Source organism: Rhinatrema bivittatum, chromosome 4, assembly GCF_901001135.1.
Source record: "Rhinatrema bivittatum chromosome 4, aRhiBiv1.1, whole genome shotgun sequence".
Lineage (NCBI taxonomy): Eukaryota > Metazoa > Chordata > Amphibia > Gymnophiona > Rhinatrematidae > Rhinatrema > Rhinatrema bivittatum.
This window is the reverse complement of record NC_042618.1, coordinates 202,542,403-202,569,161: the sequence shown is the minus strand read 5'-3', so window position 1 is coordinate 202,569,161 and position 26,759 is coordinate 202,542,403. Positions and strand designations below refer to the sequence as shown.

At 41.4% G+C, this 26,759-nt stretch overlaps 1 protein-coding gene across 4 annotated transcripts in view; it reads right to left on the bottom strand.

Moving 5' to 3' along the window:
• Positions 1-26,759, bottom strand: part of DOCK3 (dedicator of cytokinesis 3) — a 1,203,328-nt gene that overhangs the window by 209,350 nt on the left and 967,219 nt on the right. For all 4 annotated transcript variants that reach the window (XM_029599541.1, XM_029599543.1, XM_029599542.1 and 1 more), the window contains 3 exons: positions 22,740-22,798; positions 20,795-20,943; positions 9,257-9,342 (listed from right to left, as the gene is read on the bottom strand). In XM_029599541.1, the coding sequence (XP_029455401.1) occupies positions 9,257-9,342; positions 20,795-20,943; positions 22,740-22,798 (294 nt within the window). The remainder of the gene's footprint in view (positions 1-9,256; positions 9,343-20,794; positions 20,944-22,739; positions 22,799-26,759) is intronic.

Sequence of the window (26,759 nt, the reverse complement as noted above, 5' to 3'; positions counted from 1 at the left end):
TGAATTCTTCTCTTAAAGGTTTTCTTCCTGAACAACTGAAAAAAGTCATAGTAACACCAATTGTGAAAAATCCTAAAGTAGAGGATAATGACCCAAAAATTATCATCCCATATCATCTCTTTCTTTTCCAAAATAACTGAAAAGTCTGTCTTAAAGCAACTGCAACAATTCCTGGATGCTAATGATATCTTGGACCCCTACCAGTCTGGTTTCTGTCCCAGTCATAATACCGAGACTCTTCTTACAACTTTAGACCTATTTAGAAACAGTTTTGAGATATCCACCAAGTATGTCTTAGTTCTGCTGGACATCCCGGCCACATTTGATATAGTGAAATAACAACTGTTACTGTCACATCTGAAGGGCATGGGCATATCTGGCTGTGTTTTGAAAAGATTTGAATCTTTCTTGTCTAACTGGGCCTACCAACTAAAAATCAACAGGCAGATATGGGACTGGCATTCTGTAATCACTGGGGGTCCCTCAAAGGTTTGCCTTGTCTGCTCTCCTATTTAATATTTATCTTAATCTAGTCTGTAGCCTATTTGCTACAGACTTTATGCTAATAACATATAGTTTTTCATGCTGGTTACAAGAACAGTTGCTGATGCACTTGATTTTGTTGGTCACTGTTTATATACCATTCATGAGTGGATGTTAATAAATTGGCCCTTAATATTAAACTTAAATAATATTTGAAACAGAATAAGCTTTCATTTTTTATATTAGACCCTTGTCTATCTTATTTAATTTGGGCATTTCCTGATTTTTACTGGTGTCAGTGAATTTGGCAAACTCTTCTTTAAATGAAGGGGAGGTGCCAATTGTTCTGAAAAAGGCATAGATTTTGCCTATTTTGAAAAATTCTAATTTGGATCTGGGGAAGGCTATAGTATTTACAGGCCAGTGTGTAATTTATCTTTTGTTGCTACATTGATTGAAAAGTTGGTGACTAAACAAATTTCTAACTTTTGTGAAGTCTATCAGACTGATTCAGTAAACCGTGCGGGACAGCCGATGCTCCGAGGCGAGCGCCCGCTCTCCCAACGCGCACCCAGGCCCCTCTCCTAGGCGCGCGATTCATGATGCAAATGAGGGCCCGCGCTAATAAGGAGGCGCTAGGGACACAAGCGCATCCCTAGCACCTCCTTATTGGCGGAAGCGGCGGCTGTCAGCGGGTTTGACAGCCGCGCTTAATTTTACCGGCGTCGGTTGTCAAACCTGCTGACAGCCACGGGTTCGGAATATGGACGCCGGCAAAATTGAGCGTCCATTTTCCAACCCACGGGCAGATTTTTTAAAAGATTTTTTATTTTTGGGGCCTCTGACTTAATATCGCTATGATATTAAGTCGGAGGGTGTATAGAAAAGCAGTTTTTTCTGCTTTTCTGTACACTTTCCCGGTGCCAGCCAAAATTAACTCCTGCCTTTGGCAGGAGTTAATTTCTGAGAGTAAAATGTGCAGCTTGGCTGCACATTTTACTTTCTGTATCGAGTGAGACTAACTAATAGGCTCATCAACATGCATTTGCATGTTGAGCACGCTATTATACTTTATTTTAACTAATCATGTTTTGAATTGCATTCCACTTGTTCTCTGTAAGTTTAATTTCAACCTTGTTTCAATGTATCCGCCCCTGAGGCGACAGTTCAGTTCTCTGTAAACCGGTGCGATATGTATTCTATACAGGAACATCGGTATATAAAAATAAAAAATAAATAAATAAATAAACATTAGTTTCGGGGGGGGGGGGGGGGGTTGGGCGTGTGGTTCCACGTGCTATTACTCCATACAGTATAAGGGGTAATAATAGCGCGTCAATAACGAGCGTCCAAACAGGGGCTAACGGTGCGCTCGGCCTTAGCGTACCATACCGAATCTGCCTGTATGAGAAATTGGAGGTGGCTCAAGCAGGTTTCTGTCCTGGATATAGTACAGAGACTTTTAATGGTAGCTTTGTTGAGGTACTGCTATATTTGGATATGGGGGAGCCCTGTTATCTTATATTGGATTTATCAAGAGCATTACACTGGTAGACCACTCCATCACCTAATTAAAATGATAAATGATCTGGAAAGGGGAATGATGAGTGAGGTGATCAAATTTGCAGATGTCAAAATTATTCAGAGCAGTTAACAAGTGGATAGTGATAAATTGCAGAAGGATCTTGCAGACTGGAAGACTGGGCATCCATATGGCAGATGAAATTTAATGTGGACAAGTGCAAGGTGATGCATATAGAGAAAAATAATCCATGCTGTAGATGCACGATATTAGGTTCCATATTAGGAGTTACCACCCAGGAAAAAGATCTAGGGGTCATGGTGGACAATACATTGAAATCGTCAGCTTAGTGTGCTGCGGCGGTCAAAAAAGCAAACAGAATGTTAGGAATTATTAGGAAGGGAATGGTAAATAAAACGAAGAATATCAGAATGACTCTACATCACTCCAATGGTGAAATTGTACCTTGAGTACTGCTTTCAATTCTGATTACCATATCACAAAAAAAGATATAGATGCACTGGAGAAGGTACAGAGAAGGGCGACCAAAATAATAAAGGGGTTGGAACGGTTTCGCTATGAGGAAAGGTTATAGAGGTTAGGGCTGTTTAGCTTGGAGAAGAGACGGCTGAGGGGAGATATGATGGAGGTCTACAAAATCATGAGACGACTAGAACAGATAAATGTGAATCGGTTTACTCTTTCAGATAATACAAGGACTGGGGGGCATTACATGAGTTTAGCAAGTAGCACATTTAAAACAAATCAGAGAAAATTCTTTTTCACTCAACACACAATTAAGCTAAGGAATTCGTTACCAACGGATGTGGTTAGGGCTGCTAGCTTAGCTGGGTTTAAAAAAGGTTTGGACAAGTTCTTCAAGGAGACGTCCATAAACTATTAATCAAGCTGACATAGAGAATAGCCACTGCTTATTACTGGCAATAGTAGTATGGGATCTATTTAATGTTTGGGTACTTGCCAGTTCTTGTCTCCTGGATTGACCACTGTTGGAAACAGGATGCTGGGCTTCATGGACCCTTGGTCTGACCCAGTATGCAACTGCTTATGTTCTTAAAATGCATGGCTTTAGGATTGAGGGGCCAAGTGTTGAAATGGATCTCTTCCTTTTTATAAGGAAGAGTTCTAATGATGGCATTTCAGGGAGTAAATTCTGAATTTAGAGAAGTGTTGCAAGAAGTCCCTCAAGGTTCCTTCTTGTCCCCTTTACTTTTTAACATCTTCCTAGCACCGCTGAGCAGATTTATTTGATCATTTGAGTTTAGCCCCTATATTTAAGCTGATGATGTACAGTTGATGCTTCCCTTGGGAAAGAATCCAGAAGAAACCCTTTTTTTGGGTTAATAATAGTGCTCAGATTGGGTGAGCAGAATGGTTTAATTTTGAATGCTAGCAAAACGGAATTATTATAGCTGAGGTTGGGAGTCTTATCAATTATTTCCCTCATCTGACAATCAAAGTATGGTGCTAGTGCAGGAAATGAAATTTTCGAGGGTCACATTGCATCCCCTGTTAATTTTGGATAGACAGATTTCTGCTGTGGCAAAGAAGGCACTTTTGGGTTTAAAAATGGTATGGCAAAAGCTATTTTGGATATGGCGGCCTTGAGGAGGTTATCTATGCTTTGGCAATGTATCAGTTCAATTATTGCAATGCGTTATATCTGGAACTTCTGGGAAAAGCTATTCAGAGATAGCAGATTATTCAGAATGTGGCTGCATGATTGTTAACTGGTAGTTCTCGACGAGTATCTGCAATGCCTTTGTTAATATAGCTGCATTGGCTTTCTATTTTCCCTCATTTGAGAGATCATTGGGTTGGTAAGGACTAATCAGAAATCTTTATTACAGCTTTTGTCAGTGACAGTTTTCTATTATGTGCAGTTACAGAATAGAGATTTTTTTTCTGCTGCTCTCCCCAATTTGTGGAATACTCTTCCACTTTTGCTCAGAGAAGTAGATCTTTTGAGGTTCAGAAAAGGGTTCGAGATTCGATTCATATCCTCTAAAATTGATTAAGAATGGTAGAGTTTTAACTTAGGAGTGGAGAGTTCCTTCAGCCCTGTTGTATCGAGTTGCTTTTGTGGTTTTTGTTTTGTTTTACATTTTTTTGGTTATTTTATGTTTGGTTTGTTTTCATTGTAATTTATCTATATCTATCTATATATATGTTATGCTTGTACATTGTTTTGGGTGATTTTTACCTAAGAAAGAAATTTATAAATGCAATAAAATGAAAAGGAAAGAAATGTAATAATATTAAGAAGATTCTTCTCTGATGATCATCTTGCTCTCTTTCAATCTGAGGCATAGGCAATGAAAATCTCAACATTAGTAAGGAACTTGGGAGTGCAAATGGAGCAAGATGTCACTGAAGGAGCTGCTAAAAACTGTAGCAACAGCAGCTTCTTATAAATTACACATATTATAAGGTCTTAAACCATATCTGTCAAGCAGTGATTTTCATACCATATTACATTCTTTGGTTATCTCCAAATTAGATTATCACAACTTACTTTATGTAGGTTTGCCTGCAAATATTTTGAAATGCTTACATGCAGTTCAAAATGCAGCCACTAGATTGATTAAAGACACCAGGCTAGATCAATCCTCTTTTGTACACATCACTGCGGAGTCTGCACTGGTGGCCCCTCATGTGCTCTCTTATGTTGTTCAGGCTCCGTCCCATGATCTCCCCGCTGTTTTACTTCACTCCCCATCTATTAAACTGCTGCGAGACACTTGGCGGACCGCCATGAAGTTGCTGAGAACTCCTCGGATGTGTGTCTCGTTGCTACCCATACAAGGGAATAGTGCCTTTACCCCGGGATCCCAGTCCAGGGGGTTTCATCAATGGCGTACACTGGATATTACTCGTTTAGGGCATGTAATTAATAGTGATGGTCAGTTGTTTTCCTTTCATGAATTACGCTCTATGTATACCTTAGACGTGTCACATGTCTTCCCTTATCTCCAGCTTAAACACTATTTTCAGTCTCTGCCGTTGGAACCTAACCCAATGGAAGTGTTTACCTCCTTGAATACAGTAATGCGTTTTACAGCCCCAAGGGCTCCCACATTGTCTCAATACTATAAGACTTTAAAATTGCGTACGAAAATCAAACCCTTTGCAGGGTTGCTTGAAAGATGGAATAAGGATGGGGTGTTTGCTCTCACTGTCTCCATTTTAAAGGCAAGCTTTGGAAGACTCAATCGTGTTACAGTGAATGTATATTATAGGGAGATGCATTATAAATTTTTACGAAGGGCCTATATTTCCCCACGCATGGCCCTCCGTTCAGGTTTGACTACAAATGAATCCTGTGGTAAATGTCAGGGGGCCATTGGTAATTTATCCCACTCTTTTTGGGCCTGCCCCCCAATCCGTAGATACTGGGGACGTATTGCGACTTATTTAATGGACTTTCTTTTTGGTCATTTCCCATGCCTCCCACTGAAAAAAAGTCAATGCCTTCTGTTTCACAAAGCTTGTCTGGTGGGGAAAAAAGTTATATTGATACACTGGCGTGACTCTACTATTCCTTCTTTCTGGACTTGGAGGAATCATTTTCACCACATGTTCCGCATGGAGGACCTGTGCTCACGCGCCAACCCCCGTTCTCGCAGGCTGTTCCTGTTGATATGGGATCCGTACTTGCAATCTTTACCACATCGAACCCGAAGCTTGCTTATCAATGATTGATGAAGACATCTTAGATTCAGCCTCTGTGGACCTTACATGGTTTGACTTCTGGAGGGACCGGATACCTGCTTGGACTTATGCCTTGGACTTTGCCTATCAATTACGGGAGGGAGGGGGGAGGGGGATACAGGGGGGGGGGGGGGAGTTGTTGGTTCTGTACTTCTATGTTATTGATATTGCTAGGTCTGAGTGGAAGTCTGTACTACCTTCTCCAGGCCGCTATCTTGTTATGAGTTGAAGTAATATTGGTATAATCAATAAAAACTGTTTAACAACAAAGACACCAGGTTACTGGATCATATTACTCTGGCTTTACACTCTCTTCCTTGGCTCCCCATATATTGGAGGAGTCAATTCAAGATTGTAACACTGATTCACCATATGTTAAAAAGGGATACTCCATTATGCGTAAGTTCTCTTCTCAAAATTTACAAACTTCAATGTACTTTGCGATCAGTTGGCCATAATTTGTTAGATTATACCATCAATCAGACAGGCACGCCTAGCAGAATCCAGAGAAAGGACTTTTTTGTGGTTGGCTCTATACTGTGGAACAATCTACCACATGAGATCTGTGCAATTCAATGCTATTCAACATTGAGAAAACAAGTAAAAGTTGTTTTTTTTTACTTTAAACAAGCATTCAAGAGTAGAACATGCATGTGTTTGCAATTACTTTCATTCAGGCATTTCTTCTATCATGTCTTATAGGGTCATTCACTAAAGCTTTATCGCATGCATTAGAGCCCTAACGCATGCAATAAGGCCATATCGCATGCGAAAAGGGACTTTTCACATGTGATATAATGCTAATTAGGGGGAGGGGATGAGTCGGAGCGGGGGGAGGGAGGAGTTGGCGGTGTCTTCGCTGCCGGCGAAAACGTTACCAACATTATTGTCGGCAGTAGCATGCCGAATAGCACCACCTTTCACGGTGGCACTATTCGGTGCGAAAGCCGGCAGCGAAGACACCGTGGTGGTGCGAAGCCTGCAGGCTTTCGCAGGGCCGCCTCCCCCTTCAGCCCCCGCCCCCCGTTTTCGCTGGGCAGGTGGCAGGCAAGGAGGAATGGCAAGGCAAGGCAATGGTCAGGTCCAGAAGAAGATCAGTAGCTTGGTCAGGCAAAGCAGAGGGAGGGTCCAGGAGTCAGTCCATAGAACAGGTAGATGAAATGCAGGACACAGGAACAAGGAAGAATAACGAGACCAGGATCAGGAACACAGATGAGACAGGAACCAGGTACACGAAGGATTCACCAGAGGAGGCAACGAAGTACACGACCAACGTGGAGACCTGTTGCAAAGGCAACTAACTGAAGCTGGGCCTGGCCTTATATACCGGGGCCCAGTGATATCATCATCCGGGGCTGCAGGTTGGTTTCCCACCGCGGTCCCTTTAAAAGGTAAGGAGATGCGCGTGCGTGCCTAGGGAGGAGCATGGCGCAGGACGGCGGATTCTCCCCACGGGCCACATGGGGAGGCCTGCCGCGGAGCACGGATGTCCGTTGCGGAGGCAGGAGTACTGGGGGTGGCCCGAGGTCGAAGGTGGCGGCCCATGGCCGTGATGGAAGTGGAGCCAAATGCTGGAGCAGGCAGATGAGAGTAAGAGGGCCTGGCCGCGGGCCTGCCGCGGCCAGCACATGTAACAGTTCGCCTGGTTGCCCAAGTATAATAGTTCTTTAGGATAATTAATAACATAATTAGCATACAAACAAATAAGTTGCTTTGCGAAAACCTTTCAGGAGAGATTTGTTTGTATTGTTTTGTGTATGCATCATTAACTCTGTACATACTCCACACATACAGATTTTAATAGTCTTACTAAATTTTCACAATTAACCTGCTGTAAAATCTTTGCACATATTAGTGAATTGGCCCCTAAGCATAGACATAAGAATTCTTGGCTTTCCTTTGTTCAGGGATGGATTACTTCAGCAGCATTCCTAGTGCTGGCAGCACATGCATGAATGTGGAACTCTACCCAAGTCCATTGTACAGCAGTCCACAGCACTAATTGCAGAATTTATTTATTTGAAGAACAGAAAGTACCCATATTTTCTTCATTTTCAGAATCAGATTTTTCTTTGTAACTTATTGGTTTCCTGCTTTTTCAATATTTTTTGGGCCCAGTAGTGTTTTCCTGCTTCTTTGGGCTGCCAGCTCAGTCGATACCAGGGCTAGCATTCGGTGCCATGAGCCTTCATTCACAACTATCTGGGAACTGTTTTCTTTGTTTTTTTATTCCAACCCAACTCACCTAGCTGACTCACTTCAGCCACAGCCCTCAGCTGGGGATCAACCACCAAAGATCTTTCCAGAACTATGTAATCCTGGGCCCTAAATCTGTCTACTATTGCATAATGAATATGCCTCCTCCCTCCCTGTCTCCTCCCCAGTGTTATGAATGCTGCTTCAACAGATTCCCCAACTCTGGACAACCAGGAAATGAAAGACATGATTTCAGAATCAAACCAAGGTCTTATATATTGTCACTAAGCCACTGGGCTGGCCCATTTCCTTTGTTTTCTGGTGATATATATTTCTAGTAATCATTAATATATATAACTTTGCCTCTTGTCATATTTCTGCACATGGATTAATAAAATAATTTATACTTGCCTGATCTCCCAAAACATTCAAGCAAAAACTCAAGACATGGTTATTCACACATGCCTATACTTGATATACATATGTCTTTCTACTCCATTTATACGTCCTGCCTTATCTACCCTACTCCTCTTTCTATGCACCATTTCTGATTTCCCCTTATATCTGCTTTTACTCTCAATACCCTTCTATGTAACTGCTCTTAATTGCAATCTAAGTGCTATTTCCCCCTCTCACCACCTCTAATTTAGAATTCCTTTTCTTCTTTACCCTTCCCTAACCTCATACCTATTTTCCTAGAATCCCTATATTCACCAGCTTTGTTTAACTCAGTTCAGTTAAGTTACACCTAAATGATTGTATTGTTCTTAATTGCTTCAACTTGTTTTTTGTTCAAATACCTATATATTAACTCTTGTTAAATGTATAACGCTCCGGCGTAAGTTCTTGTTCACTGTACACCGACGTGATATCTCTGATGAGCGGCGGTATATAAAAAACTATAAATAAATAAATAAATAAATCATGTCCAGGAATCAAGGAAGTCAAATCTTGTGGGGAACATTTTAAAGAGATTATTTTGTGCATAAGATCCAAGATTTGATAATGAAACATGACCATATCTTTTTAAACACTGACTTGTTCTATTTTTTGGTTTTCTTCTATTGTCCTCAGACACTGATTTAATAATAAAATAACCACGATATTCTTGCGCCAGATACCAGCCATCCCCAGATGAGCACAATAATACCAAGGTTCCTTCCCAATTCTTTCCTTTCTTATTTCTCCCAGCATTGCCCTCCTAGGTAAACTGCAGTTCAGCATACTGAACACTGCTTACAACTATTTTCTCTGAGTCATATTTTGCAGGTGCTGTTCAGTGCATTCTGATACAACACTATGACATGCGTGGGTGTAGCTTACAGCAGACTGAAGAGTTCTCTGTAGTTTTCATCTCCTTTTCCCTCTGACACCAACGTGTCTAGCTTGTCAATCAGCTCAGCTTCCACCTGAGAGAGGAGGGGAGAGGAGATAGATGATCATTTTGTTTCAGAATTGAACCATATTTTAACAGAATGTGGAGATATTTCACAGTGGTTTCTCAGTAACTTACAAAAACAAGCACTTCCCTTCTATAGAATATGTAAATATTCTGAAAGACATCACAGGCATGTCTTACTCTCTTGCAGTCCATGTGTTTTGTGTACCAGTAGTATAATGCTCTACATCTGTTCTCAAGGTCTAAAAACTGAAGTAGTCTAGTGTATCCCTCACTGAAGCCCTGTCAAAACTGGTAACTGGACCCATGGGTACACGATAGAGACTAAACTGGTTTAGTTAAAGCTTCAATATAATTAGCACTGCATTTCTGTAGGTAAAATGACTTGCAGCAGATCAGTTTTTGTGAACCCTCTACAATTAAGTCTAGAGAAAGCTTTTTGAGTATTGATCTAGTAGTCCAATACCTTGGATGTTAACTTCTCTTTGGAAGTTTTGTTCAATCAGCTTAAGAGTTCTGGTGTGACAGGACTTTATTCCTACTAGCAAAAAAAAGCAGCATCACAGGCTAAAGCTTTTGTATATAATCAACCTTTTACAGAAGTTGCACTACTCAGAGATATTAGCAACAGGGCTAGTAAGCCTTTTCAAAAATCCCATCTAACTTTAGGATACAGGGTTTTTGAAGTGGATTAATCAGTGTGTTGGGGGTATTTGTGAATTGTTTGTGAGTAATGTAGCCTTGTGAGGAGAATATCTGCAATAGCAAATTTTAGTAGCTTTGTCAGCAGTATCCCTGAATTTTTTATACATCTTTTTTTTGTTGTTTTTCCTGCTGCTGCTCATCAAAATGTAGGGATCTATTGGGTAGTCCATGCAGGATCCCTCAGCAGGTCAGACTGCTAACCTGAGGCTTACAGCCTCTGAGAAATAAAGGCAACTCCAGTAATCTTCTAGCATACACAAAATTTCATTTATGATATTCTATTTTGTTTGTCTATTATATTGGCCCTGCCTTACAGTCCTACAGTTACTGTAATCAGCACTTAGGTCTGTTCATACAGAACAGATTATAAAAACAACAAGGAAAGCAGAGAACTCTGGCTGACTGGCAGACAGTGATTAAAAAACATAACTCCATTCATTTAATAACCGTGAAGGGGACTTCATGCAACTAAAACCTCTCATATATATAATTTCTTTTACTATGTTTTTCTTTTTTTCATTAAAAGTTTGATTTATAATATATAACAAGGTTTGTAGCAGAACCTCTAATTGTTTAAGAAAGGGGTAGGGGTAGGCTGAAGCACCATGGAAGAGGACTTTCAGTTCCTGATGTGCTATCCCTAAAATGCAGGGGTTTAAACAAATTAAAACAAAACAAAACAGTATGTTCTCCTGAATATTTATCAAGTATATGTAACCCCTGGGTTGATAGTTACACATAAGAAACCAAAGTCATACACTTTACCACAGTCTCTTAGAAGTAACTCTTCCTAAGATTTTAAATTATCTGAGTGTCCTTGAGTGGGGAGAAGAAAGATCTTCTAGGCCCTATGCATGGCTTTGCTCTACATCCCAGTTAGCAGTTTATGTAAACAGCACTTATGATCTCTGTGAAATGTTCACTTCAGCAATAACTACATCAAAAGCTATGATGGTTTCCAACATAATCTTTATTGAAGTATGGTACAATGATTAACACATTCTTTATAGCTATGTTTCCTAGTCTGATATAACACCTTTAGATCTTAATAAATTTGTGACTTCTCCTCTGTTGTCAAATTATTTATTTATTTATTTGTTGATTTTTATATACCGACATTCGTCAGAACATCATGCCGGTTTACATTGTAACAAAATAACAAGAGAGAGAAATACAATAAACAGGTAAGGGAAGGGGGGAGCAGTAATGAAGGAGGAGAGAGGACAGCAGTAGGAAGGATAGGGAAAGAGAGAAATTTGATAGGAACATTTGAAGAAAATAAATTAACAATAGACAATATGTACAGGTGGGCTGGTAGGTACCAGACCAGTGATGGCAGTGACAGGGAGAGGTGGGGGGGGGGGGGGGGGGGGAATGGTAGGGTAGGCTTAAAAGTGGGTGAGGGGAAACTTATAACAGAATTTAGGCGACATTGGTTAGGGGGAAGAAACACTATGTTTTGGAGTCTTTGCTTGGGGTGAAGAAAGGGGGAGAAAAGGAGAGGCAGAGAGGAGGAGGGGGAAAGGTTGGGCTGCAGGGTTAAAATGCAAGCTAAGTTTGGTCAACATCTGGATATGCTAATGTAAAGAGCCAGGTTTTGAGCCCTTTTTTAAATTTAGACAGGTTAGGTTCTAGACGGAGGGCCGTGGGCAGGGTGTTCCATAGGGAAGGGCCGGCAATAGAGAAAGCCCTTTCTCTGGTTGAGGTGTGGTGTGCAGTTTTTAGGGAGGGGGTGTATAGGGTACCAGCAAGGTTGGATCTGGAGGGGCGGGTAGATGATCGAAAAAGAGGTGCATTCTCGAGCCAAGTGTGATTATGATTGTACAATAAATTGTGGAGGATGGTGAGTGTTTTGTATTTTAAGCATGAGGTTATGGGTAACCAGTGGAGGTCTTTTAGGATAGGGGTAATGTGATCCGATTTACGTGCGTTTGTTAGGATTCTGGCCATGGCATTCTGTAAAAGTTGGAGGGGTTTGATAGTGGAGAGAGGGAGGCCCAGAAATAAAGAATTGCAATAGTCCAGTTTAATTAAAATAGTTGCCTGTAGGACTGTGCGGAGGTCTTGGGTATATAGCAGGGGTTTAAGTTTCTTTAGGATGTGCAATTTGAAGAAGCCAGTTTTTATGGTATTGTGGATGTGAGATTTGACATTTAGATGTTGGTCAAGATAGACACCGAGATCTCTCACATTGCAGGTGAATGTATCAGGTGGAGGGTTGGTGTTGCTTAAGGCAGGGAGGGAGCGAGCAAGCTGGGGGATTGGAGATTGTGAGGAGCTCTGTTTTTGTCAGGATTTTATATGAGGCTGACGTGCTTTATGACTTGAGCTGGACTTCAGCCCAGGAATATGGTCATGGCGATCTCGGTGCGATGTCTACTGTGGTTGCAGAATTGGTCAGCTGATATGTGGTCCAAGTCTCAGGTCTGTAAACTTTATTTATTTATTTTTATTTATTTATAGACTTTTCTTTGCCAACATTCATGAGGCACATCATACTGGCTTACACTGTACTTACATTCCCTTTAAAGGAAGGAAAATTGTTGTTCGGGGAGGACCTGAAACAATTGATGAAGGTTTTGGGAGAGTCTAAAGGGAATAAGCTGCCAGAGGATAAGATGAAGGTCAGGAAGCCTTTTCCACCTTGCTCTAGTTTTCGGGAGGTGTGGCAGTTTTTGTCACAATAAGGGTTCTGCACTGTCTTCGACGCAGAACCAGGGTTCCAGTAAGCAGTAGTCCTTTCAATGCACCCGGGACTTCCCTGAGAGGGCTCCGACCAGGGGGCCGGGGGCAATAAGGCTTCACAATGAAGCCAGGCTGGTCTACTCTCTCAAGATGACAGTAGAAGGCCATCCATCACAGTTTTATGAAGAGTGGACCAGGATTACCTTGTACCAATGGATCCTAGAGGTAATAAGGTTAGTGAACTATCTATAATCCAGTGGGTTGTTGGACCCAAGGGAGCATGGATTCACCAGGGGAAGGTCCTGTCAGACAAATCTGATTGATTTTTTTGACTGGGTAACTAGAGAATTGGATTGAGGAAGAGCACTAGATGTGATTTACTTGGATTTCAGCAAAACTTTTGATACTGTCCCACATAGGAGGCTCATGAATAAAATGAGAAGCTTGGAACTCAGCCCTGAGGTGGTAGAGTTTACTACAAACTGGTTGACTGACAGGAGACAGCATTTAATGGTAAGTGGATCAAAGTCCAAGAGACTGTGTAAAGTGGAATGCCACAGGGATTGGTTTTGGGACCAGTTCTGTTCAATATCTTTGTAACATTTGGAAGGGCTAAAAGGTAAAGTTTGTCTATTTGCAGATGATACTAAATCTACAACAAAGTGGACAGACCTGAAGGAATAGAAAGAATGAAATGTGATTTAAGAAAGCTCGAAGAGTGGTTGAAGACTTGGCAGCTGGGATTCAATGCCAAGAAGTGTGGAGTCATGTATATGGGTGCGATAATCCAAATGAGCCGTGAGTGATGGGGCATGAAAGACTAATATGTACGGACTGGGAGAGGGACATTACGGTTATAGTGTCTGATGATATGAAGACAGCGAAGCAATATGACAAGACAATAGCTAAAGCTAGAAGAATGCTAGGCTGTATAGAGGAATAACCAATAAAAAAAACCAAAACAGGCGATAATGCCCTTACAGGCTGATACAGAATGGTGCACTTGTCTGAGCGCACCGTTTAGCCCTCATTTGGCCACACATTTTTGACACGCTATTATTACCCCTTATACTGTAAGGGGTAATAGCGCATGGAAAATGCGTGGTCAACCCCCCCCCCCCCCCCCCGAAACTAATAGCGCTCATCACATGCAAATGCATGTTGATGAGCCTATTAGTTAGTCACCCAAAATACAGAAAGTAAAATATGCGGCCAAGCCGCACATTTTATTCTCAGAAATTAATGCCTGCCAAAGGCAAGCGTTAATTTCAGACAGTACCAGGCAAGCGTATAGAAAAGCAGAAAAAACTGTTTTTCTGTATACCCTCCGACTTAATATCATAGCGATATTAAGTCGGAGGCACCAAAAATTAAAAAAAAAAAAAAAAAATCTGCCCACGGGTTGGAATACGGATGCTCAATTTTGCCGGCATTCGTTTTCCGAACCTGTGGCTGTCAGCGGGTTTGACAACCGAAGCTGGTAAAATTAAGCGTCGGTTGTCAGACCCGCTGACAGCCGCCACTTCCGCTAATAAAGAGGTGCTAGGGATGTATCCCTAGCGCCTCCTTACTAGCGCGGGCCCTAATTTAAATAATCGCGTGCTCAGGAGAGGTGACTGGGCGTGCGTCGGGAGAGCGGGCACTCGCCTCGGACCGCCGGCTCTCCCGCGGAGTTTACTGAATCGGCCCGTTAGTGAGGCCTCATCTGGAGTACTGTGTTCAGTTCTGGAGCCATATCTAAAAAAGGATAGAGAGAGGATGGAGGTGGTCCAGAGAAGGGCGATCAAAGTGCTGTGGGGTCTGTACTGAATGACTTATGAACAGAGGCTGAAGGATCTAAATATGTACACCCTGGAACAGAGGAGGTACAGGGGAGATATGATACAGACTTTCAGACACCTGAATGATTTTAATGATGCATGTTATTCAAACCTTTTCCAGATGAAAGCAAACAGTAGAACTAGGGATCACAATATGAATCTTCGAGGGGGGGAGGGGACAAATTAGAACCAACGTCAGGAAGTATTTCATCGAGAGGGTGGTGGATGCCTGGAATGCCCTTCTGGAAGAGGTGTGAGGAGAAAAACAGTAAACAAATTCAAAAAGGCATGGGATGAACACTGTGGATCCCTAACGGCTAGAGTTGGGGGGTAACCAGCATGGAGCTGAAGCTGCTACCCCTAACAAAAGGCACATGGGGATTAGTATTCTTAACCAATTAGCTTATATGATTTTGACGCATGGGGATTACTACCCCTTAACCAATTAGCTTACATGATTTTGACGCATGGGGATTAATACTCTTAACCAATTAGCATACATGATTTTGATGCAACTGCAGCATCGCTTTCTGCTTCAATGGCAGGGGAGGGGAGGAAAGGAGAATTGGATTTCGACCACAACCAATGCTGGGCCCTGACTTTTGCAGTCTAGGGTACTGATCTGCAGACATTAGGGAAAAAGCTAAGGACTGCTTCTATGGCCAAGTCCAAAATCAAAGAACTTTTGAGCAGCAGCATTGTATTAATTATTAAGAAGGCTGCTCACTCTGCAAAAATGTTGCTAGCAGTAATTTTGTTATAGGTTTGACAGTTGCTTGGTTTTGATTTTTAATATTACTACTCTTAACATAAGTCTTGGGGTAACCTGCATGGAGCAGCAATTACTACCATAAGGCTGGGCAGACTGGATGGACCATTTGGTCTTTTTTTGCCATCATTACTATGTTATTCAAAAGCCTTGGAAAACAATACTCAACAACTGGAGTGGCTAATATAGAAGAGTTCTCAACAACTTTTCAAATTTCACCTTACGAATGAAATAAAATTTAAGAACAGAAGATGAAATCCTAAAAATTTCTTTGTTTAAATACATTTTGAATCCTTAAAAAAAAAGATTGGGTAGTCCTGATGTTTTAAGCAATTACAGGTATCTGGATAGACTATGTTAATATCCAATCAACAACAAATTGATCATTTTTTAAACAATATTTTTAGAACTTACCTAAATGCCACCATTTTTACTGGTGTTACAATTTGTCCTGCAGCTATAATGTACCAATTATCTGAAAGTAGAAATTCTCTGGCCACAATTAACCACAAATTAGGAAAGAATGCTAAGATACCTCCTCAGCTAGGGTTATTTACTCACCTCTCCCACATCTAGTCGCTATAAACCACCAAGGCACATTAACAAAGAAGTACTCACCTCCTCAAAGGCAGTGATTAATAGGGATGTGAATCGTTTTTTGACGATTTAAAACAATCGTCAGATATATTTTAAATCGTCAAAAATCGTTAAGAGTCGCGATACAATAGAAATTCCCCCGATTTATCGTGAAAAATCGTAAATCGGGGGAGGGCGGGGAAAACCGGCACACCAAAAAAAACCCTAAACCCACCCCGACCCTATAAAATGAATCCCTTACCTTCCCCCACCCTCCTGAACCCCCCAAAGCTTTTTACGAGTACCTGGTGGTCCAGTGGGGGCGCGGGGACCGATCTCCCGCTCTCGGTCCATCGGCGCCATTTTGGCTGCCACTCAAAAATGGCACCGATGGCCCGACTAAAAAAAACCCCACCCGACCCTTTAAAAACGACCTCTTTAAAGATGGCGCCGGCCATCCAGTGCTCCTACCATGTGACAGGAGCCGGCCAATGGCACGGATACCCTGTCACATGGTAAGGGCAAAGGGCCATCGGAGCAATCTTTATGAGTGGCAGCCGACGGCCCGAGAACGGGAGATCGCTCCCGGGACCACCACTAGACCTGAGCCCCCCAAAACATTTTAAATTTACCTGGTGGTCTAGTGGTGGTCCCGGGAGCGATCTCCCATTCTCGGGCCGTCGGCTGCCACTCATAAAGATGGCGCCGATGGCCCTTTGCCCTTACCATATGACAGGGTATCCGTGCCATTGGCCGGCCCCTGTCACATGGTAGGAGCACTGGCTGGCCGGCGCCATCTTTAAAGATGGCCGCCGCCGTATTTAAAGATGGCCGCCACCATCTTTAAAGATGGCGCCGGCCATCCAGTGCTCCTACCATGTGACAGGAACTGGACAATGGCACGGATACCCTGTCACATGGTAAGGGCAAAGGGCCATCGGCGCCATCTTTATGAGTGGCAGCCGACGGCCCGAGAACGGGAGATTGCTCCCGGGACCACCACTAGACCACCAGGTAAATTTAAAATGTTTTGGGGGGCTCGGGAGGGTGGGGGAAGCTAAGGGGTCATTTATAAAGGGTCGGGTGGGGTTTTTTTTATTGGGCCATCGGCGCCATTTTTGAGTGGCAGTCAAAATGGCGCCGATGGACCGAGAGCGGGAGATTGGTCCCCGTGCCCCCACTCGACCACCAGGTACTAAGCTTTGGGGGGGGTGGGGGAAGGTAAGGGGTTAATTTTAAAGGGTCGGGCCTCACTAAAAAAAAACATAACGATGTGAATCGGAACCAATTCCAATTCACATCACCCACATCACCCACGATCAGATTTTTTCTCCCCTCTAGCCGAACCCGATCGTTAAGACGATCGGGCACACGATTCACATCTCTAGTGATTAAAGACATCCAAAAATATGCAGAGAGGACTTTATTGAAGGGATAGGCAACACCAGTCTTTGAGTGCCACAGACAGATCTGGTTTTCAGGATATCCACAAGGAATATGCATGAGATATATTTGCATACAATGGAGGCGATATATGCAAATATATCTCATGCATATACATTGTGAACATCATGAAAACCAGATTGTTTGTGGCACTTGAGGGCTAGAGTTGCCTACCCATGTTTTTTTGCCCACAATGATTCAATAGCTCCCGGGCATACACTCAGGGAATATTATAGGCAAAATGTTTCCCAAATTCTGTTGATCTCTACTAGAGCTAACTTACAGAGTCATTTATCAAATAGCGTTATGGTGTTTTCGCATGTGTTAAGCACCTTTAACGCATGGTGTGATACAAATCAGAAAAAGAGGAGTTGGGGTGGAGTGGGCTGGGTTCACTGTTTTGCAAAGCCCAATCGCATGGCTTTAACTACCCCTTTTTCAGTAGTGTTAAGGTTTTATTGCATGTAGTGATGTGTTTTCAAATGCTGATTTTAGTTGTTTTGAAGCTCCCAGAACACCAGCCTAGAGAGAGAGAGAGAGCTCCCGGAGCACCAGCCAAGAGAGACAGCTCCCGGAGCACCAGCTGAGAGAGAGAGTCTAGCCATAATGCCCTCACACTAGATAGGTATTTATATCTCTATGGGAGGCCCACCTAGTAACTCGAGGTGAGGTTTAGGTATTAGTGTAGGGGTTAGGGGCCACTTTGACATTCAAAGTGAGATGTATGAACAGAACAGTTCTCTTTTGTGAAGATTTGATGACCTTCGGAGTGAGGAAACTCACTGAAAGATGAGATTTGTGCAATGCAATGTTCCGAAAACACCTCAGTACAGAGACCCTTTCTCCTTGAATTATCCAATATGATTTTAAGGGGCTTTGACAAAGGCTTTAACTACCCCTTTTTCAGTAGCGTTAAGGTGAGAGAGAGAGAGAGCGAGAGAGTGAGAGAGAGCGAGAGAGAGCGAGAAAGAGCGATTAGCCATAATGCCCTCACACTAGATAGGTATTTATATCTCTATGTGAGGCCCACCTAGTAACTCGAGGTGAGGTTTAGGTATTAGTGTAGGGGTTAGGGGCCACTTTGACATTCAAAGTGAGACATATGAACAGAACAGTTCTCTCTTGTGAAGATTTGATGACCTTCGGAGTGAGGAAACTCACTCAAAGATGAGATTTGTGCAATGTTTGTGCAATGCAATGTTCCGAAAACACCTCAGTACAGAGACCCTTCTCCTTGAATTATCCGATACGATTTTAAGGGGTTTTGACAAAAGCCAAAGCTTCCTCCTTATACTACTTGACCTGTCCGCAGCTTTCGACACAGTTGACCACAAATGTTTAATCAGTAGACTTTCCGAAATAGGCCTCTCTGAAACTACACTGAACTGGTTCACTTCCTTCCTTAGCAATAGATCTTATCAGGTAAACATCAATAACACCATTTCTGAATCAACCACACTTGATACAGGTGTTCCACAAGGATCAGCCTTGTCAGTTACACTTTTCAATATCTATCTCCTTCCACTATGCCAATTACTTAGAAGTCTCAGCATTACATACTTTATGTATTCTGATGACATTCAACTTCTTATACCTGTTTCTGACACACTTGAAAACACCCTCAGTCTATCAACCACATACCTAAATTCCATCAAGTAACTCCTAAACAACTTGAAACTCTGCCTAAACATGGATAAAACTGAATACATCCTTCTCGAATGAAAATCCACAATAAACAACACATCGATTTCCTGCATCAACAATAATCTTGCAATCAAACTAAATGATAAAGTGAAAGACCTCGGGATTTGGATCGACCCAGAACTTAATCTAAAAAAAACCCCATCTCCATGAAGATAAAAGATGGATTCAACAAACTGCTAACCTTAAAACGTCTAAAACCCCTCCTAAATCCACAAGATTTTAGAACTATTCTCCAATCACTGATATTCATGAGTTTTGATTACTACAATTCTCTCCTATTAGGCCTCCCCAAATCCACATTACGACCACTTCAAATTCTGCAGAATGCAGCTGCAAGAATTCTAACAGGCCATAGAAAATCTGAAAACATAACACCCGTTCTAAAAGCCCTACACTGGTTACCCATTGAAAAAAGGATCGATTTCAAAGTTCTATCCATTTTACATAAATCAATTTACGGAAACGAAAACAATTGGATGACTAATGTAATCCAAATCTACACCCCACAACAACACACTTGAGCAACCAATAAAGCATTACTATAAATACCCACTCTCATCTCCACCAGACTAACATCAGTTCGGGACAGAGCATTCTCCCTTGCGGGACCACGACTTTGGAACACCCTTCCTGAAAGCTTACGAAAAGAAGGCAACACAAAACTTTTCAGAAAACTCCTAAAAACTTGGCTCTTTGAGCAAACATACAAAGATGGTATTGGATAAACACTCTTCCACCATTACAGACTTTCATTACCCCCCTAACATGGACTTTCCCTCATGACTAGCCTTGATATATTGACTTGAACTATTCAATATCTATTTGAACCTTAGCCTTATCAATTTATAAAGTTCCATACCCAATTATCCTCTTTCCCATCCCCTTCATCCCCCCTCTTATACGCTCAGAATAAGAAGTTCGTCTCTGTTATGCCCCCTATATGCCGTTTCCAACCTTCTCTCCCTTCACACCTCTTCTCCCATTGCCCTCACTTGGTACCCTTCTATAATTTCTGTTAACAGTTTCCCCCATCCAAATTATTTTAACATAATTCTTTCAATTTAGCTCTCTTATTTGTAACATGTTTCTTCATATGTTAACTTTCGTTATTTTGTCCATCTGTTTTTGCTCAGTTACATGTAATATGTTGTTAAATCTGTGAACCGTTGTGAAGGCTTGCTCCAAACAATGGTATATAAAAGCTGCTAAATAAATAAATAAATAAATAAATGTTCTCTCAACCTAGCTTGATGTTACCCAGGTAGAGAGTCCATCAAGCTACGTTGAGAGAACACTGCACAAATCTCATCTTTGGGTGAGTTTCCTCACTCCGAATGTCATCAAATCTTCACAAGCGCACTGTTTTGTTCGTATGTCTCACTTTGAATGTCAAAGTGACCCCTAACCCCTACACTAATAGCTAAACCTCCCCTCGAGTTACTAGGTGGGCCTCCCATAGACATATAAATACCTATCTAGTGTGAGGGCATTATGGCTAGTCGCTCTCTCTCTCTCTCTCTCCCTCCCACTTTCCTCAGTGGCCCTGATAGTAAACATAGTCTCCCCAGTGTTTGTATGTAGGTAATACCACAATTCTGGCACTTATTTCAAAGTGCAAAAAATGTTATCACAATTTGCAGTAACTTAGAGCTTCACATACGTATTAGTGCAAATTGCAATAAACTGCCTATTACCATAAAACACGCCCCTTTTTCTATCGCATGCGATATTTAGTGCATTTTGATAAATCCAGGCCTTACTTGTTTGAAGTTGCCATTTTTCCTTTGCTCCCAGTCCATCATGTCATGAAAGATGGGGATCATAATATTGCGAACTTCAGACTGAGGGACCAAAGTGACACCCAAGAAGGGGCCAATCATTCCCGGAATAAAGTGAAATTTGTGCTCACCTGGAACATACAAAAACATTTAAAAGAGTTTGCCCTTCTCTGGCTTTCTAGTTGTGCAGAAGTGAGGTCAGAAGTAACATGAAAGCCTCTCCCAATCTACACTGCAAGAAACTTCTTTAATGGTACATAACCTTTTAACAGTACTTCTTTAGGAAAACAATTCCTGTGGAGTTAACTGGTAACCAAGGAAATGACTGTTGGGTCAGGAATTTCCCCTCTTTTTATCACACTTTGAATTACTGGTTGAGTACTCTAGAAATGGCATCTAGTTATTGGCCCACATGACAAATAAAAGAAGAAGGAAAGATGGGCAGCGGGTCCTTTGACCATTTTATTTCTTAATACATTTTATAGGAATTGTATATTTTCTACAAAGATACAATATAGGAAAAATGATGCCCTGGTAGTCCACACTTTTGCTTTAACATGTTCTGTCCTATTTGAGGTAAAAATTAAACTGTTGCCTTAAATAAAGATATCTAGACATGTGAAGATATAACCTAGATGTTAGAGATGCATTTCTTACTTGTATTTTTGCTTTTGTGTATGTCCGCTGCATATTTAAGGGTAAATTTTCAAAAGGGTCTATGTATATAGCTATTTTATTAACATCGAGAGTGTGTGTGAATCTTCGGTTTCACATGTACATTTTATCAGGAGAAAAAGGACGTTCGGGGTGGGGTTCAGAAGTACATGTGATACTGCTATTTTGTAAGAGGTATACATGCATAAATTATTTAACTTTTTCATATACTTTTATACCTGCTTATTGACTCATGCATGTGAAATCAGACTTATCTGAAGTTCTTGGGTGGGAGATCTGGGAAAACTGATGGGGATTCAGGGTGAAGTGCTAGATCAGAGGTGGCCAACTATGGTCCTTAAAAGCCACAAACAAGCCTGGGTTTTAGGATATCCACAATGAATATACTGTACATAAGATATATTTGCATACAATAAAGGCAGTGCATGTTGCTCTATCTCATTCATATTACTTGTGGTTATCCTGAAAACCAAGCCTGTTTGTGGCTTTTGAGGACTGGAGTTGGCCACCCGTGTGCTAGAAGGTCTAGGTGAGCTGGAGAAGGAATGGATGGCGGTATCAATAAACTGATAATTTCAAGTAATCTCACAAATATTTTCAAAACAGTATATGCATATGCATTATAAAATACCTGCCTCCACGTGCATGCAATGTCACAATTATTTTGCATGTAATATATATGCGTGTTATGTTTATAAAATCGGTAGACAAATTAAGTGTTTTCTTGCACTGGAAATAAACATGTACTGAAACAAACGTGTATAATTTTGGAGCAGAAATATGCAGCATTTTATAAGCTGTGCAGCTCCTGCCACATAGTTTATAAAATACTAACATTAATTTTTGTACATCCACTGACACAAGCAAATGATGTGCCGCAGATAGGTTTGAAAGTTGGGCTCCCAAAGTTCAAACAAAAAAAGTCAAAATGAAAAGTAAAATGCTGTTATTTGAATGGACTTATCTGTACATCATCAGTAATATCACTGGAAAACAAAAGGGCTCGCCCCATGTGAGCTTGATTGTATACTAACATGTTGCATAAAATCCAGAAAACATTTTTGGTTGCTTGCTGGTCAATGCCGTTGTGTTTCACAATGCACATCATTACAATCTGAGCAGGTGGCAGTTTGCTTTTCTCTGCTGTTGCTCTGCTAAGGACAATTCTACAGGTATGTGTGCATACAAATACTTTGTGATGCACATATGTACAGGGAATGACTAAGACTGCTCAGAGGTAGAGAGAACCTACCCAGGTTCTGCCACATACTGTAGAGCTCATAAGCCATCATCACTCTCATGTCCCCATACCTGGAAGGAAAAAAAAAACCACCTTGATATCAGGGTAGCATGTTGACACTTTAAAAAGAGAATGAACATTTTGAATAAAACTTTCTGTGCTACCAACATTACTAAGGCACGGAACTCTAAACCTCTGTGTATCATCCCACAACTAAAGACACTTAACATATGATCACCCTCAAATAAAAAAAGCAATAATCACAGCTTCTGAAGAACTTCCAGCCATCAGTTTAATATTTTTCTTTCACTGATAATGTGTGACTTGTGTCTTAACAATATTTACCAATCTTTGTTAATGATATTATTTGAACAATGAAAAAGATTTCCCTTGTAATTAAAAGAGAACTCTTGAGTCTTTACTGCAAGTCAAAGTATCTGTTGCATTCTAGTCCCAGGGAAACCTGGATCCATTAAGGATGTGATATCTAGCTGGATATTATTGTACAAGAGCTTTTAAAGGTTGTCCAGAACCCTTTTTCAGAGGTTTGATATTTCAAATGAAAAAGGTATTTATAACATGTACACACATTTTTTTTAGTCCAATGAATGATACTAGAGCCACTAAAACAGTCACAATTATAGTGCTACATAGTATACATTTCTGACTACTTATTACGGTTGTGAAATATTTTAATTTTACAAATTATAATGCATTTGTGTCAGAAAATCCCAGCCTACCTCCTTGAACACAGCATTGTTTGCTTCACTGTGTAAAATTAAATGCTGAAAAATTTGTCAGCACTTATATGACTCTGTTCCATTATGCTAGCCCTGAAATTCACTTTAGACTGTTTACTATTTGGTGCTGACCACATTAACCACATTACTTTCATGGAAGCAGCTCCCTGACAAAGTCATTTACTGTTTTCTTACTTTTTTGCACACAATGTACTGTCATAAAGATCAACTGCCTAATGTAAACATAGTTTACAAATTAGGTCTTTCTTTACTGGTTATGTTCTCCATGCACTGCAATAGCTTTGACGACTCAGTTATCCCATATTTAATTCTATTACATTCCCCCTAAAATAAAGAGATAACGTGGCTCTATTCCAGATGTGCAACACACACACAGGGACCACATATTAACAATATGCTTTATATTTATTCAACACAATTTAAATCACCACCTATTTAAACAATTAAAAACTTTACTAACACACACACACATTCCATACATACCATTTAAAACACCAGAAAATATATTGCACAGTATTATTGTTATTGTACAGTTTTTTCAACATACAAAAACTCTATTACAAAAATTTCTATATTCGTGACAATTGATTATTTCTTATTGTAGTTACTTGTTAATATAGAAATTCTTATCTATATATATTCTTATCTTCATCTTCAATTGCCCATTTCCATTCTCATGTTGGTATCATCTCAACTTTAAATATCAAGTCCAACAAAGATATCTTCGTTTCACCCCCGTTCATGAGGGCTTCCTCAGGGACTATAAATTCTATCACAGTTTTTCATCTTCCAATTATATTCTATAATCAAAACCAATAGAATTACTTCTGTATCTCTCAAATTATCATAACACTTTTCCAAGAACTTATAATCAGGAACTCATGTCTCACCTCATATTGTAACAAAGTAACTCACTTGACCAGTTCACAATGTAACCAATTTAATTCCAATCCGCTACTCCGAGTATTCATGAGAAACCACTTTCTTGCAGCGCCACACTTCAAATGTAGCACTAGCTCTTATGTTTAAATTCTATTTAACATATCTATAAACAAAATAAATATATATCACATTAAACCTAAACTTAAACCACCAATCTTCACCACAGCACCCTATCCGATTTCTGCTGCCAGATACTTCCATACTGCATTCCATACTGCATTCCTCCGACTGCATTCGCCCAGCATTCCTCCGACTGCATTCGCCCAGCATTCCTCCGACTGCATTCGCCCAGCATTCTTCCGACTGCATTCGCCCAGCATTCTTCTGACTGCATTCGCCCAGCATTCTTCTGACTGCATTCGCCCAGCACTCCTCCGACTGCATTCGCCCAGCACTCCTCCGACTGCATTCGCCCAGCACTCTTCTGACTGCATTCGCCCAGCATTTTTCCGACTACTACGACTGCATTCGCTCAGCAATCCTCGGAATGCAACGACAACTTCAGTCACTCAGACTTCAGCCACCTCCACCTTCTCACACTTAACATGGGAATCTTCACTATTCCCATCATCCACAACTACAACTTGAGAGCACCCAAGCCCCCCACTCCTCCCCATCATAACCGTCAGCAGAGACTTAGACCTATCCTACTGACACCGATCACCCAATTTCTTGGGCTGGCTCTCTTCTCTCTCACGCTTGTCAACGCACAATCCATCTCTAAGAAGAGTCATATACTCAATGACTTACTATCTGACGCAAAACCTGACATCTGTGCCATCACAGAAACTTGGTTAAAACCCACCGACACTGCTCTAATAAATCAGCTTCCCATCCAGGCATACGATCTTCTCTCTATACCCAGGCCCAAAAAAAGAGGAGGTGGACTCCTCCTAGCAGCTAAAAAAACACTAGGTCTGATATTGCAGACTTCTAATATCATATCAAATATTGAATTTGCGCTCTTCAACTCGAAACACCTGACAATCGGTCTAATTTATGCCCCGCCTGGAGCACTGGAAACAGACCCTTCATCAATAATAGAACTCACAGCAAAACACCTAAACTCCGGAAAACCCACCATCCTCCTGGGAGATTTTAACTTGCACATAGATGTACAACCTCACTCCACCAACTGTAAAACTCTTCTCGCCTCTCTCAGCAACATGGGCTTCAGACAGATTGTGACAGAACCAACCCATAAAGCAGGTCATACGTTGGACCTCGTCTTCATAAACGAGGGAATCGCAACACACACCATCCCAACTTGCCTTCCGGTACCGTGGACAGACCATTGTATCATATCTTCGGTATTAGAAATAAAAGAGCTCCCTCCGAAATCCACACAATCAATAACTATATCCGTCAGGAAACAGTGTTCTGGCGACCAACTAAGCGAACACCTGGCCAAGGAACTAGTGCACCTGGACCTCTCAGACGCCAACTCTGCAACTTCATCATGGACCAGCATCACCAAAAAGGTTGCAGACCAAATGTGCCCCATGACGACTAAATATATCAACCCTAACAAAGACAACAGGAAACCCTGGTTCACCCAGGAGCTGAAAAAACGTAAACAAGAACTGAGATGCAAGGAACAAAATTGGAGAAAAAACCCATCTTCAACCACCCTCCTCATCTACAAAGCGTGCCTCAACTCATACACAAACGACATCAACAAAGCCAAAAGAGAATTCTACTCCAAAAAAATCCACCACCTCGTCTTTGACTCAAGGGCACTTTTCTCATATGTTTCAACTCTCACAAAACCCCCTGCACCCTCCATTCCAGATGATCAAGCTCTCAACAAAGCAAATGAACTAGCCGACTTCTTCGACAACAAAATCACAGCACTACTAGCCCCCCTCAAGGGAACAGCTACACTTCCAAACCACAAGCAACAATCATCACACTCAACCGTTCAACAATCATTGCACGCAACAAATCAACAAACCTATCACTCTATCGTCCAGCAATCTTCGCCTTCACACACGCAACAACCATCGCACTCAACCACTTTACAACCCAACACAACCCCAACAGTGCTCGACAAGTTCGAGCCCACTTCCACACTAGAAATTGAGAATATCCTCAAGAAGATTAAACCATCCTCTCACCCATCAGACCATATTCCATCAAACACCCTGAGTCTGATCACCAACACCATAGCCAAACCTGTCACAGACATCATCAACTGCTCGCTCACCCAAGGCCATGTACCTAACCAACTCAAGTTAGCCATGCTCAAACCGCTCCTTAAAAAACCCAACCTTCCCACCTCAGACCCAGCTAACTTCAGACCCATAGCAAACCTCCCTATGATAGCCAA